The sequence below is a fragment of the Camellia sinensis genome, chromosome 13 (genome assembly GCF_055761805.1).
Source record: "Camellia sinensis isolate YWXY chromosome 13, ASM5576180v1, whole genome shotgun sequence".
NCBI lineage: Eukaryota > Viridiplantae > Streptophyta > Magnoliopsida > Ericales > Theaceae > Camellia > Camellia sinensis.
The window spans coordinates 86405544-86419093 of NC_138973.1; the positions used below are offsets into that span (position 1 = coordinate 86405544).

General features: G+C 37.1%; 1 protein-coding gene and 1 pseudogene across 4 annotated transcripts; one reads left to right on the plus strand and one right to left on the minus strand.

Annotated features, from left to right (window-relative positions):
* Nucleotides 1–1006: 1006 nt before the first annotated feature.
* On the plus strand, nt 1007–3371 carry LOC145805530 (plant UBX domain-containing protein 10-like; annotated as a pseudogene).
* Nucleotides 3372–9538: 6167 nt separating this feature from the next.
* Nucleotides 9539–13329, minus strand: LOC145789347 (uncharacterized). Of its 4 annotated transcripts, none has more exons than XM_082902751.1 (4): nt 13077–13329; nt 11800–11865; nt 11530–11655; nt 9539–11080 (listed from the first exon to the last, which is right to left on the minus strand). In XM_082902751.1, exons 3-4 carry the CDS (start codon nt 11621–11623, stop codon nt 9708–9710), a joined length of 1467 nt encoding a protein of 488 aa, XP_082758877.1. In that variant the 5' UTR covers nt 11624–11655; nt 11800–11865; nt 13077–13329; the 3' UTR covers nt 9539–9707. The 4 variants fall into 4 exon arrangements, with proteins under 4 accessions (XP_082758877.1, XP_082758878.1, XP_082758879.1 ...); XM_082902752.1 differs by having other exon boundaries at nt 11530–11658; nt 13077–13308; XM_082902753.1 differs by lacking the exon at nt 11800–11865 and having other exon boundaries at nt 13077–13271.
* Nucleotides 13330–13550: the final 221 nt, after the last annotated feature.

The window sequence follows — 13550 nt, forward strand, 5'->3', positions numbered from 1 at the left end:
GTAATGACAAGACATGCTTGTGTTATGTATTTTGTGATTGTAGGTCAAGACTCGAGGATTGAATGACCGCTTACTGGAACCACTGTGAGTAACGTTATCATAAAGATACGTTCATATGAATTATGTTCTAAATGAAATATGATAAGCTGTGATTTTTGAAATGATATCTGTTTTCGTGAACGAATATTCCATGTTTGAAATCTATTATGGCATCCATAGATAGTCCCAAGTTATGGGGGACGGCATGAAAATGCGGGTCCATGACATACAATTAATTACGAGATCTCGTTAGCCACTTCATTGTGGTGATATGTGTTTAATCGGTATCTGGAACCGATTACTCTAGTCGGAAGACGTTCTGTGATGTGTTCTATGGGGATGTATCATTATTATGTTCCAATACAAGAATGATTATGCTATGATCTGTTTTACGCTTATGATATGTTCGGAATTCGTTCACTAACCTCTTTACCTTAATGTTGTTCACTGGGCTTTAGCTCACTGTGTGTATATATATGTATAGGTGAGCATTTCGGAGTTTGAGTCTGAAGGCTTTTGTCTGGATCTGTGTTCCGTTGTCAGCCAACCATTGTGCCTCACATGGAGGTTCCCGAAGCGTCCTGTGTTTAAGTTCTGTGGTTTCTGTTTATATAAGACTTGATTTGATGTTGTTGGTTGTACTTAAAATACTGTAATGTGTGTGGGTATAATGTATGGTTGACTACCGGTTATGTATATAAAGTTTTAAATATTCTGTTTCATATAAGTCAGCACAGCTCATTGGACAACTATATTTATGTATTTGCTTCCGCTAGCCCCTTAATCTTGTTAATCTATTCAGAGGCCTTCGGTAATCCAAGGATTACTGGCCGGTTACGATGCTAAGCCTATAGGGGCGGGTTTGGGTCGTGACACTAGTACTCGTCAGCCGACTCATCCTATTGATCTTCATCAGCTTCAATCTCAGATTAGTCACTTTTAAGAGCAACTTGGTTCATTCACTGCCATGTCTCCAAATGTTCCTTCCACTACTACACTCGCTACAGGTACTCTTACAGCCTTTCATGTTCGCACTGCACCTACTTGGGTATTGGATTCTAGGGCCAATGATCATATGACCAATGAGTTTTCTTGTTTATCCTCTCCTATCTCTACTATTGCTCAGACTGTATGTCTTGCTGATGGGTCTAATTCACATGTCCAACATAAGGGTAATGTGTCCTTGTCATCTAATATTACACTTATTTCTATCTTACATGTGCCCCGTTTTGCTTATAATCTTCTCTCTGTGAGTCACCTTGCTAAAAACTTTCATTGTGCTGTTATTTTCTTACCTACTCATTGCTTGTTACAGGACCTAACTTCAAAAAAGATTTTTGGCAAGGGTTTTGAGCGCGACGGGCTATACTATTTCGGGGAGCCACCACCTTCTCATCCTACCACTTATGGCCTACAAGCAGTTGTGTTACCTGCGTCGTCTTCCTATGTGTTTTCTTTTCAAACTTTAGCCTTGTGGCATGCTCGTTTAGGACATGTAAACTTTAATTATTTATGTTTACTTTTTCCGTCACTTAATAAAGCTTGCAAGGATCATCAATTTCATTGTGTTGTTTGTGAACTATCTAAACATACTTGTACTTCTTATATTCCTCGCATATATCGTGCCTCCTGTATGTTTGAACTTATTCACTCTGATATCTGGGGTCCTTCTCCTCTTTTGGCTTTTTCTGGGCATCGCTATTATGTAACTTTCATAGATGACCATTCAAGGTGTACTTGGGTTTATTTGCTCAAAAATAAGTCTGATATGCTTCCACCTTTTATTCAATTTCTCCAAATGGTCAAAACCCAATTCCACACCGTTGTACGCAATGTTTGTATAGCTGTAAAGAACCCACTAACCACCACAACAGCCACTGCTGCTAGTGCCACCTTGCATTGCCAACAAGCTAGTTATATCTCTCAGTTCTTTCTTGAGTTCTCTCTCTCTCTCTCTCTCTCTCTCTCTCAATATGTGTACAAAAGTTTGTGCACACCTAGGCCAGGTACATGTGTTCAAATGGCCAAAACACATATCGGTAAGTGTTCAACAAGTGTCGGTGTCCGAAGTGGACACAACACCTTTTTAGAAGCACTTGTGCTTCATAAAAAAACCCAGCCTTTTCATTGTAAGTCAGCTTATTAACAGCAAAGGAAAAAACTTTGTCCTGCTTATAACAACAAAATATTATGATGGATTTCCCTCAAAATTGACCTTCAATCTTATTAATGTGTTAATAAATAAACTCTTTGGTTTAAATCTCTCTCTCTCTCTCTCTCTCTCTCTCTCTCTCTCTCTCTCACATACACACGCTCGCACACACACACACATGCACTCACACTGACAACAACAACAGTATAATCACAAGCTTACTTTAGATATCGTCTTGAAGGCAGAAAGTCAGTTGTTTATTGTTTTTAATTATTTTCTTCCTCTGATCATGCAGGTTGAAGGGCCCAAATCTCCTGAGGAAATGCTGACAATATTGCAGAGAGTGCTTGAAGAAAGTGCCCTTATTCTTGTTGCCACGAGGCTTGATTCAGCAGAAAGAAGAACCAACATGCGTTTGAGGAAGGAACAAGATGCTGCTTATCGAGCAGCACTTGAAGCTGATCAAGTATGTCAAATTATTCAATTTCTTATTTTCTTTATCTCTTTCTCAGTCCCCAGAGCTTATGCTTTATAATGAAATATTAGCATATTGTGATGCCACAAGGTCTTGATGAGGTTTCTCTACCTATCTCAGGCTAAGGGACGCCAGAGGAAAGAAGAGCAAGAATGGTTGGCAAGGGAAGCTGCTGAAGCTGAAAGGAAGCAGAAGGAAGAAGAAGAGGCTCATGAAAGAGCAGCATGTGAAGCTATTGAGAAAAAGCTGCATTAGCTAGAATGCGGGAGGAGAAAACCCTTTCACTTGGAGCTGAACCTGAGAAAGGACCTGATGTTACTCAAGTAATGCCTATTTTTTTGTTTGTAATTACATTTTGTGCTCCTCTTTAGAACTATTTCACTCATCACAAAATAGAGTGAAATTAAATTAAATTGCTCTCAATCTAACACAATTTTTTTTTATGTGATGTTTTAGACCATTTCGGTTTTGGTACGGTTCCCAACCGGAGTGCACAAGGGAAGAAGGTTCCAAAGTACTGCAACAATTCAGTCTCTGTATGACTATGTTGATTCGTTGGTTTGCTTAGAAGTCGAAAGTTACAGTCTTGTCTCCAATTTTCCCAGTGTTGTCCATGGCCCAGAGAAGCTCTCTTTGTCCCTTAAAGAAGTGGGATTACATCCGCAGGCCAGCTGTCACGACCCAAACCCGCCCCTATGGGTTTAGTACCGTAACCGGCCAGTAATCCGAGATTACCGAAGGCCTACTTAACAGTAGAACAGTAATACAGAGTACAGGGGCTGGCGGAAGCCAATACAGTAAGTAAACAATGTCCAATGAGCTGTGAGTCTGTATGCAAAAAGATTTTTCATACACATATACATGAACAGTACAAAACAGTATGTACATATATACAATCATTCAGTTCAGGGACCTAATCTTTATTAAACAGTACAGTAACAGTCTATACAGTTAACAAAACAATTACAGAGACAGGCAGGGGAAAATAAAGCACCCCTAAGCCATAGCTTGACAGGCTTGGAACCTCGTAGTGAGGCACAGTGGTTGGCTTGACAAAACTGGAGCTACCCCGACACTTCTAACCACGGACTGGTGCCTGTACACCTACATATATATATGAGCAGTGAGCTAAAGCCCAGTGAATAACGTAATGCGTAAAGAGGTTAGGAATGAATGTCCTTACAGTAATGAAAACATTTTGTTAATTCAGTATATCAGTCATTCAGTCATATGTGGTACATCCATTAGCATAACAGTACAGTGAACAGTTGGTCTTAAAAGACCGAACAGTAAATGATGGCCATCAATCAGTAAACAGTAGTGGTTCCAACAAGGGAACCGATAGAGATCTCTGTAACAGTAACAGTAAACAGTAGTTGCTAAGGATGCCATAATATAGTTCAGAATATAGGACATACATTCATTCAATTAACAGTATCAGTTCAGAAAGCAGTACAGTTCAATTGTTCAGAAGATAATCATTTTGAACATATCATTACACAGTTGTTACTCACAGAGTTCTGGGCTACAGTAAAGCTAGAACGCGTCCCCAGTCACCAACCCTACACAGTTTACAGATTGAACACACACTAAGCTACACAGTTGGGAAAGATAATAACTTAATCCCTAATTTGCCTCGGTGTGTTTTACATCTATATCCTCATTAAGATGTCTTAAACTAGGCCTAAGAATGCCTAGGATGGAATGAGGATGCAAAGATGCATTCAGAAAACATTTTCAAAATTTTCAGAAAACAAAGGTCCCGCTTGAGCGTAGGTTTACCCGCTCGAGCGGACATGCAGACAAAGATATCCGCTCGAGCGTAGACTTACCCGCTCGAGCGTTATGCAAAACAGTCAAAAGTGCTGGATAGGTGAAAATCACGCTCGATTGGGCGCTCGACACCCGCTCAAGCATGAGACACAATGTCCCGCTCGAGCGTCAATTATTCCGCTCGAGCGGACATCAAAACAGTGCAAAGTACTAGGAGCACGAATTTCACGCTCGAGCGCCAATAACCCCGCTCGAGCGTGAGTTTAAAATCTGGAATTTCCAGATTTGAACTTCCAAGCTCAAACCAAGTTCAAATGCATTAAAACCAATTCCTTTGGGCCCTTTTCCCTGGAAAACATTTGTAAATACATAGAATAACATGATTCAAAGCTCAATTGTAAAATCAAGGCCCAAAATGAAGATCAATTCAACTCAATTTGAAACCAATTTTCATGAACATAAATCAAACATAACATGCATGAATTTAAACCATTTCAAAGCTTCAATTTCATGCTCTAATGAGCCAATATTTTCAAAGACAAGGTGAAAACATGGTTTATGATCAAAACATGGACATGCATGTGGCAAATTTATGAAGAGCAAGCTCTAAAATGCAAGAGTATACCATGCATGCAATAATTAAGCTTCAATTCAACACTTTTGAACCAATTCATGCCTTAACTCTTTAATCTACCATGATCCATGCTAGAAGGAACTTAAATACACAATTAAGATAAGGAAATTCATACCTAGGTTCCTCAATTACAAGTCTAGAGGCTCAATATGCACTTAAGCTTTCAATTCCTCAAGATTCAAGCCAAATCTCTATGTTGAATTCACTACTCTCACTTTCACTCTCTCTTGGTTGGCTAGAGCTCTCAAGTAAGGCTGAGGAAAAGATATGCAATGTATATGACCAAGTCTCACATGTGCCTAGCAAGTGGCCCTCTAGGATGGCAAATTGGTAATTAAGCCAACTATTGCAATTTAACTCATTTTAATCCAATTTAATCATTCCAAATCACATTTTAGATGAATACACCATAAAATCATATAAATTCCAATGAACACAATTCATCAATCAATTTCAGATTCGGCCGCCGATAAGGCTTTCAATTCACAATTTAAACACAAAGGCATGAACAGATAATCAAACAGTCAACAGATAGACATACCATTAAACAGATATACTTAATCAATTCAGTTCCAGATTTCAGTCAGTCAGTTCAGTACTTCAATCAATTCAGTTACCAATCATAATTAGTCTCAGTTTAGCAGTAATCAGTGGTTAATCAGTAAACAGTGACGAGGGTTGTTACACCAGCCTTTTTGTGGAGTTCAACTCTTGAGTGGCAATATCTCTTACACAAACTTAAATTCATAAGCTTAAATTCATTCGAGTAGTCTGAGATTGAACCCCACTAGTAAGATGTTTTGTGTTGACTTGATTATATTTCAAACTAATTTAGTAAATGACACAATGAGAAAACATTCTTGCCTATGCCTAACATGTGGATGTCAGATCTTTTGTGCTGCAGATTCAAGTGAACAAATGATCCGAGTAGAGAATTTGTTTTAAATAAATATATTGTCCTAAAAAATTATTTCGAAAGAAACTATGAGTGCATTTATTATTGATTGATCTATGCTACAGTGGGATTTTGTTTCTTGTGGTAATTTTAAGAATCGGAGCAGAATCGTACAAATTAATTAGGATTCATGGAAGATGTTCTTCTCAATGACCTACCTCCTTTTGAACACCCAAAATTGTTAGGATAGTGGCTTATGAAATACTATGTCCCAATTACTGTGGCTTCTATTTTTGCCAAACAATCTGACCCGGGCTTAAAAGGGTATACAAAGTCCCAGTTGTGAAGATTTATAGACCATGAATAGCAGAAGCTTGATCACTGCCTCGCTTAATACAAGACCAATTTTGCAGTACATTGCAAGAAATGCACAAAATTATTCTGTATGACATGATCGGCCTGTAGATGAAGATCAGTACCCTTACTCAGGTTGTTGAAATCCACTGAGTAAAATGAACAACTAGGCATTCTGCAAATATCATTGCTTGCGTGCACAAATTTTATCTTTTATATATTTTATCTTTACGGTCATGGATGCCACAGTTTCTTTGTAAGAAAAGAGCCTGAATCATAAGATTGTACACAAGATTGAGTACATGATATTTAAATTTTCCAAAACATATGGATTATGTTTTGTTGTTTAAATTTTTCACAACCGTTGGCTTCTTTCAATTCTTTGCAAAACCCCTCTCTCTCTCTCTCTCTCTCTCTCTCTCTCTCTCTCTCTCTCTCTCTCTCTCTATGAATCTGCTTTAGACAACCTCTGGTAGATAACATAGACGTAGTTGAAAGGATTAAGAGACGGTATGAATACTTGGAAGACGTCGACCACACATGAGCCTATGCAACCATTTTCCTGAGGCAAATTCCAATTTTTTTAAGATACAAAAAGAAAAATGCATACAAATTTGTAGCAAACTATTTAATATCACATAATCGCAGTTAGAAGACATTCTTTTTAAGCCTAAGTCTCATGACCCAAACCCGTCCCTACGGATTAGAGTCATAATCGGTCAGTAATCGCGAGATTACTTGTGGCCTCAGTGAAAAACTGAATCATATTTAATAATAGGGGGCCAAATTACGGAAGGAAAATTTATAAAGATTGTCCAATGAGCTGTGCATACATGGCTTACCAAAATATTTTTATATCTATATAATAACTCACACCATATGAACATTCATATTAAGTATGTAATACACACGTCCAAGATAATTCAAGTCAGTATTAACAAAAGCCAAGCATTTGCACAAGGATGGTCATTCATGACCACAAAAGATCAAAGGCAAAAGATCAAGGGTCAAGTATAACAAAAGTAATGCCTCTTACATGAGGCGACCTTGGTTGATCTCTCAAGACTTCGCTTCTCATTGCCCACTGGGGTTGGGGCTGGACATCCCGCTGCTCACCTACATATATAAATATAAACAGTAAGCTAACACCCAGTGAATAATATCAAAAGAAAGGAGTTCATGAACAAGATTCTTATATCACAGTTCATTATCACACTTAGTACTCAATGATAGAGCAGAACGACCTCAGATCCTTTACATCATATCCTAAGTACAAAACAACCTTGGGTCCATGTAACATACAGAATGACCTTGGGTCCATCATAGGCAAAACGACCTCTAGTCCAACTTACGTACTGAACGACCTTGGGTCCATTACACACAAAACGACCTTAAATCCAATACTCACATAATGACCTTAGGTCCAATAATTACACACATTCATTGTGTGCATACATTTAGTCTATGATCATATTCATTCTCATATCCAGAACAACCTTAGGTCCATATCTTTTCCTTATCTCAAACGGCCTTTGGCCCATTTAATAACCATACAGAATGGCCTTAGGCCCAATTCGCATTCTCATTGAATATACTGAACGGCCTTAGGCCCATTTCATACTCATACGTTGATAGTTTTGTATATCTCATTCCAAATTGAGTGATTGGAACGCTCGTTCATGTTATCACTTTAAAGGTTTAGAACCTTACCACATAGGCATTGTTTAGAAAATAATGAGTATACGAAAACATCCTCGGTAAGATATTACTCACCGTGTTCCGGTACTTGATTCGTCCTTGCACTCGACACTACATAATTCATAACACATCGGGTCATAATACCATTCAATCCGTTCTTTAGTTTGCTTAATGCTCTTAGGCTTCTTTCATGTCCTTTAATTCATTTAGAACGTCCAATGCATGCCTAAGAGTGCTTAGAAATGAAAGAGAACGGAAAACAAATCATAAAATGACTTTTGAAAATTTCTGAAACAGGGCTCTCAGCTCGAGCGCAGCTTTGGTCGCTCGAGCGGACTGCAAAACTCTGTAAAAGTACTGATTACATGAATTTCACGCTCGAGCGAGATTTCTGACGCTAGAGTGAGGAGTCTTGCAAAACAAGGTTCGCTCGAGCGCAAAGTTTGCGGCTTTGCGGCTCGAGGCACCATGCAAATTTCTATAAAACTTCTGGGAGCTCGACTTTCACGCTCGAGCGACGCTTTCCTCGCTCGAGCGAACACGTTGAATTCTAGGTTTTCCAGAACTCTCTTTGAAGCTCAAAACTCAATTCCAAAGGTCCAATTCGAGTATAACTCGCTCAATTATGCGGGAGTACTCCCAAAAACATATATTTGAAGAGAACCTTCAACTATAATTCAAAATTCTATGGGTTTAACAAATTTCAAACCATAAACTTTATATATATACAATTCATGTTTGTATTTTGCATGGACAAGCTTCAAGGCTTGAAATCAAGCTTCAACATATGGATGCATGTGTCAAACAACCTTCAGTACAACATGATTAACATGCTTCATATTTGTGGCTAATTCTCACATACATGTGCATATCAACTTCAAATTCATTACAATCAACTCAATTCTTGTTCTTAATTACATATCATGCTAGAATTCATGTAATTATGGAATTAAACTCAAGAATTTGAGTTCATTACTTACCTAGGAGCTCTAATCTTCCAATTCCTAGCTAGTTCTTGAGTTATCTTTTTCAATCTTCAAGCTCCTTGCCCAACTCTCAAATTTTGCTTCACACTCTCTCTCTAAAGCCGTCTCTCACTCTCTCTCTCTAGAGGGTAACTTCAGATTTTGAGCTCATAATATGAGCTTAAGTGTGTTGGCCCTTATATATATTAAGTGGTTAGTTTAAACTAATCCATCTTATTTGAGGGTAATCAATTGTACTTAATTTAATCAATTTAATCTAATTATTTTGATCCGAATCAGTTTTCAATTAAATTTCACCATAGGTTCTAAAAATCATGTTAAATGCAAAAATACAGTCAATTTCAATTTCTGTTGCTTCTACGGTCTTCAATTTAAATTTTATGACGGAAAGTCAACCAGATTTAGAAGATTGATGATTGTCATCCTTAGTGTGCCTTTTTGTCGAAATCCAGAATCAGGGAAAGTATTAACAGATTGACGAGACCCCCAAACTTGAAGCAGAGAATATTAGACAATTTTACAAAAAAGAGCATTAAAAAAGAAGTAATAGTAAAAAAAAAATATTTGTTTACTGAATAGAGAGGGGATTCCCACATAACCTCACTACAAGATCATACTAAAATTACTGAACTTATCAAACTGCCAAAAGCTACCCAGCTATGGTTCAGCTATAGGTAATAAAGAGAGAAAAGGATAGGACTCTAAGAAAGGAGTCGGGCTCTGGCATCTCCCAAAGCTGCTTCTAAGTCAGCAAGTCGTGCAGATTGCTCCAAAGAATTAAATAATGATGCCAACTCGAGCCCATCCATGAGATTAGAGGCATCTGAAAGCTTCTTCGAGGTTTGTTCCAAATTACTCTTGATGTTACGAAAATAAGCACCTTTGGACTCCCTCTCCCCCTCCAGAACTGGAAGCCGAGATCTCAATGGCTCAATTTCATCGTCAAAGGCTTTTAACCCTTTCTTCACTTCCAACCATAAAAGCTCAAGGCGATTGCGCTCTTCAGTCAAAACTTGAATACAATCAGAAGTTTTCTGCAACAATTGAGTGCCGTTGAAATCTGAACAGCACAAATTCAGGTCTTGTCTCGCACATGCTAGCTCATAAGCTTGAACAATAAAGTCCTTCACCAAGAAGTACAAAGAATCAACATCGAATGGAAACTGGGAAAAAAACTTCAGAAAAGAGTTAGCAAGTTCAATCATTTCTTTTGGTGCAAGGGGATCCATGTCAACCAATTTCTTCACAAAGTTTTTCTTTATGGCCAGAACACGAGATGTTAGAATATTATCCATTCTGACAAGATCATTTTCACATTCAAAGTTGGTTGGTTGTTCTAATTCCTTTATAATCTCATCGATTTTGGGTAGTTGCACATCTGATTTTGTAAATTCTTTGGGACTTGGATCGGAAGTTTGACTGGCTCTGAAAGAGGACTGTTTTGCTGAATCATGAATTAAAGCGAGGACCAACACTGGGACCTTCATAACATCCACTCGAATGCCTAAATCATTGCAATACCTGCTCATAAAATATGTCCCAGTTGATAGTGCTATGGTCGTACCCATACCAGCTCCAGAAGCTAGCCATTTTATGACTTTGCAAGTACCAGATGCCAAGAATGGAACCTGAAACACAAAAGCTTGACCACTCCCGCCAATAATGCATACAAGTCCAGTTTTGCAGTACATTGCAAAATGCTCACAGTTATTACGCATAACATTGTAGCCCCCGAATCCATGTTGAAGCAGATACATGGCCTTGTGGATCACTAGTTCTGGCGGCTCTGATTCTGCAGTGGTGCACGTGCCACCTCTGAGTTTGAATAGGAGCTTGGCTTTAGAGACTCCATACTCGAAGCGATACAAGGACCCATTAGCAAGGAAACAGTCCAAGCAAGAGAGCACCACCCCACTGTTAGGATGTCGAAATCCACAGTTAGGAAAATTTGGACAGGCTGATAATGGGTTCGAAGTTGAAGCACTGAATCCGAAAGAAGACCATGGAAAGGGATTAGAGGAGCTGCCAAATGTGCCTGCAAAATGAACGACTTTGCTTTCTCCAATATAGATGCCTGCATTCACAAATTTTACTGTCTTTACTGATATTATAATTTATAAGATACTACTATATACATCTTCAGACATAGCAGATGCCACTTCACAAATTTCTAACCAAGACTAGCTAAAAATGAAATCAACCCTTGTAGGAGATTAAACTTTGCCTAAGTTGTGATCTTGGATGGTTATCAGTAATTTTGTTGGAAATGAAAAGTTAGGTGATTTGAAGTTCTATCAATGTCCGAATTTTTTTGATAAATTTGAATGAGGTGTGGAAGAATTGCCTTAAAATCAATAAAGAATTGAGGTATGTTGAAGTTGAAATCAATAAAGAATATTAGATATCTCGAGAATTGCCTTACTTAAAACATAGCAGATACCCATGATGCAATGCCAGCACAGAAAGAGAGAGAGAGAGAGAGAGAGAGAGAGAGAGAGAGAGTAGTGTTTTTAAATCACTGACCATGGTGGGAATAAGTGAAAGCAGCTCTCCAAGTGTAGATATGATCACCAGCTACAAGCTCACTTCTTTCAATTTTTTGGGAGAGAAAACTCATCTCATAAACTCTCTCTATGAATCTATCTGAATCTGCTAAGTACCCAAACACCAGTAATTAATTAATGTATGAATGTAGCAGAAAATTATTTTTATTTTTTAGTTCAAAGCACAGAACTTCATTAAAATATCAGATAAAGGAGTACAATGAAAAATGCAAGCACAGAAAGTACAGACCTGGGAGAAGATTACAAAACTAGAACAACAACAGAACCAACAAAGCCCAGAGTACACAGCCAAATTCTACAAAATGGCACAGAGACAAAACACACAGAGGGAGGTATAAATACATGGAACTTGGAACTTTCCCCAGGCAAAATTAAAAGAATCTGGCGGTAGATATACCTTACATTCATTAACACATTTGAATGAGCAAGCCAAATATGCCTCTTCATTTTCCATTTTCTTTAGCCAAATTTAAATCAGCAATGCTAGGTATCATGAAAAGTCTTTCATGAAAGATTTGTGACCTTTGGATTACACTTACAATAAAACACCACACAGTAATCAAGATAATCTAAGGGTCACAAATTTTTCATGATCATTTTCATGAAAAAATTTTCATGATCCCTAACATTTCTCAATTTCAATTTAAACCCATCCCTTAAAAGAAGGTAAAATATCCATTTTTGTCATCAGGTCTTGTTTGGATGCACAGCCCTTTTTATTTATTTTTATTTTTTTTATACTGTACATAATGGTTTTTTTATCTCGTAGTATGTTATAACTACCCATTTTTGGTTAAACTCTGTGTGACAGAAACTGCGGTCAGACGCAGTTAGATTGATTGCTACAAAATCACTTTCTAAACATCTATTTTTGTTCTTCTGCAGTTGATATTTGACCAACATAAATGATTTGTACTCAAATACAGTGTGGTGTGTAAATATTATATATTGATGCTGTTGTTTGTATACCAAAATATTTTATTTAAAAACAATTACTCTATAAAATAGCGGTTAAGACTACGTGTTGATCCATATGGACTAATGATCAATAATTTAATTTAGAAATTTTAAATAAAGTGTTTTGAATTTTTGGAATGAAAATTAAATTACTAAAATAAGCAATTAATTAAACACGATGAGATAAATATCTTAGAATTTCAAATCAACCACTAACTTCATAATTAAGAGTAATTGTACTCAATCCTTAGAAAATCATTGATTTCGATAATGTCATGTAAGTTGATCAGAAATACATCGTCAAGAAGATTTGTATATCAAAACTAGAAATGCATGAATCATCTTCGCTTAGCATAAACCATCACCACTAACTATAGTTTGATGCACGGCCTGTCTTATTAGGTATGACTCGTCTAACAATTCTAATATATCGTAGTGAAAATCATTGTATAAGATGATTTGAATAAAATATTTATTACACAAAAGATCTGAAAGTTATATAAGTGTATCCAAATCAAATCAAAACTAAAAATATTAAATATGACTTACCCCAATTATTTAGTCAGGGCTTCAATATTTACAAAATAAACACTCTTGGCCTTTGCCTGGAGCTGGAGCTCTCCCACAAGCTCTGCTCCTCTTTTCCTCACCCCCAAACTCTGGCTGAACCTTGTTGCCTTCCGTAGGCAACTTCCTAATGCATCATTATCTCATGTGCCAACCAAATCAAGTGGAGTCCAGCAAAGCAAAGTAACAAAGAATATAAAAAAGGAAAGAAAAGTGAAGTCCTACAAAGCAAAGCAACAACAATTATGCGTTGCTTTTCTTTTTCCTTTTTTTATTTTATTTTATTTTATAATAAATATAATATAATATATAATGATGAATAATTTAATTTAGAAATTTAAAATAAAGTGTTATGAATTTTTGGAAAGAAAATTAAATTACTAAAATAAGCAATTAATTAAACAAGATGAAATAAATATCTTAGAATTTCAAATCCACCACTAACCTCATAATTAA

Excerpts from the sequence above, each read along its gene's own strand:
- LOC145789347 (XM_082902751.1), bottom strand. The coding sequence starts at position 11,623 with ATGAGTTTTCTCTCCCAAAAAATTGAAAGAAGTGAGCTTGTAGCTGGT. Across the intron at positions 11,081-11,529 it reads TTTCACTTATTCCCACCATG|GCATCTATATTGGAGAAAGC; the intron begins GTCAGTGATTTA and ends TTGTGAATGCAG.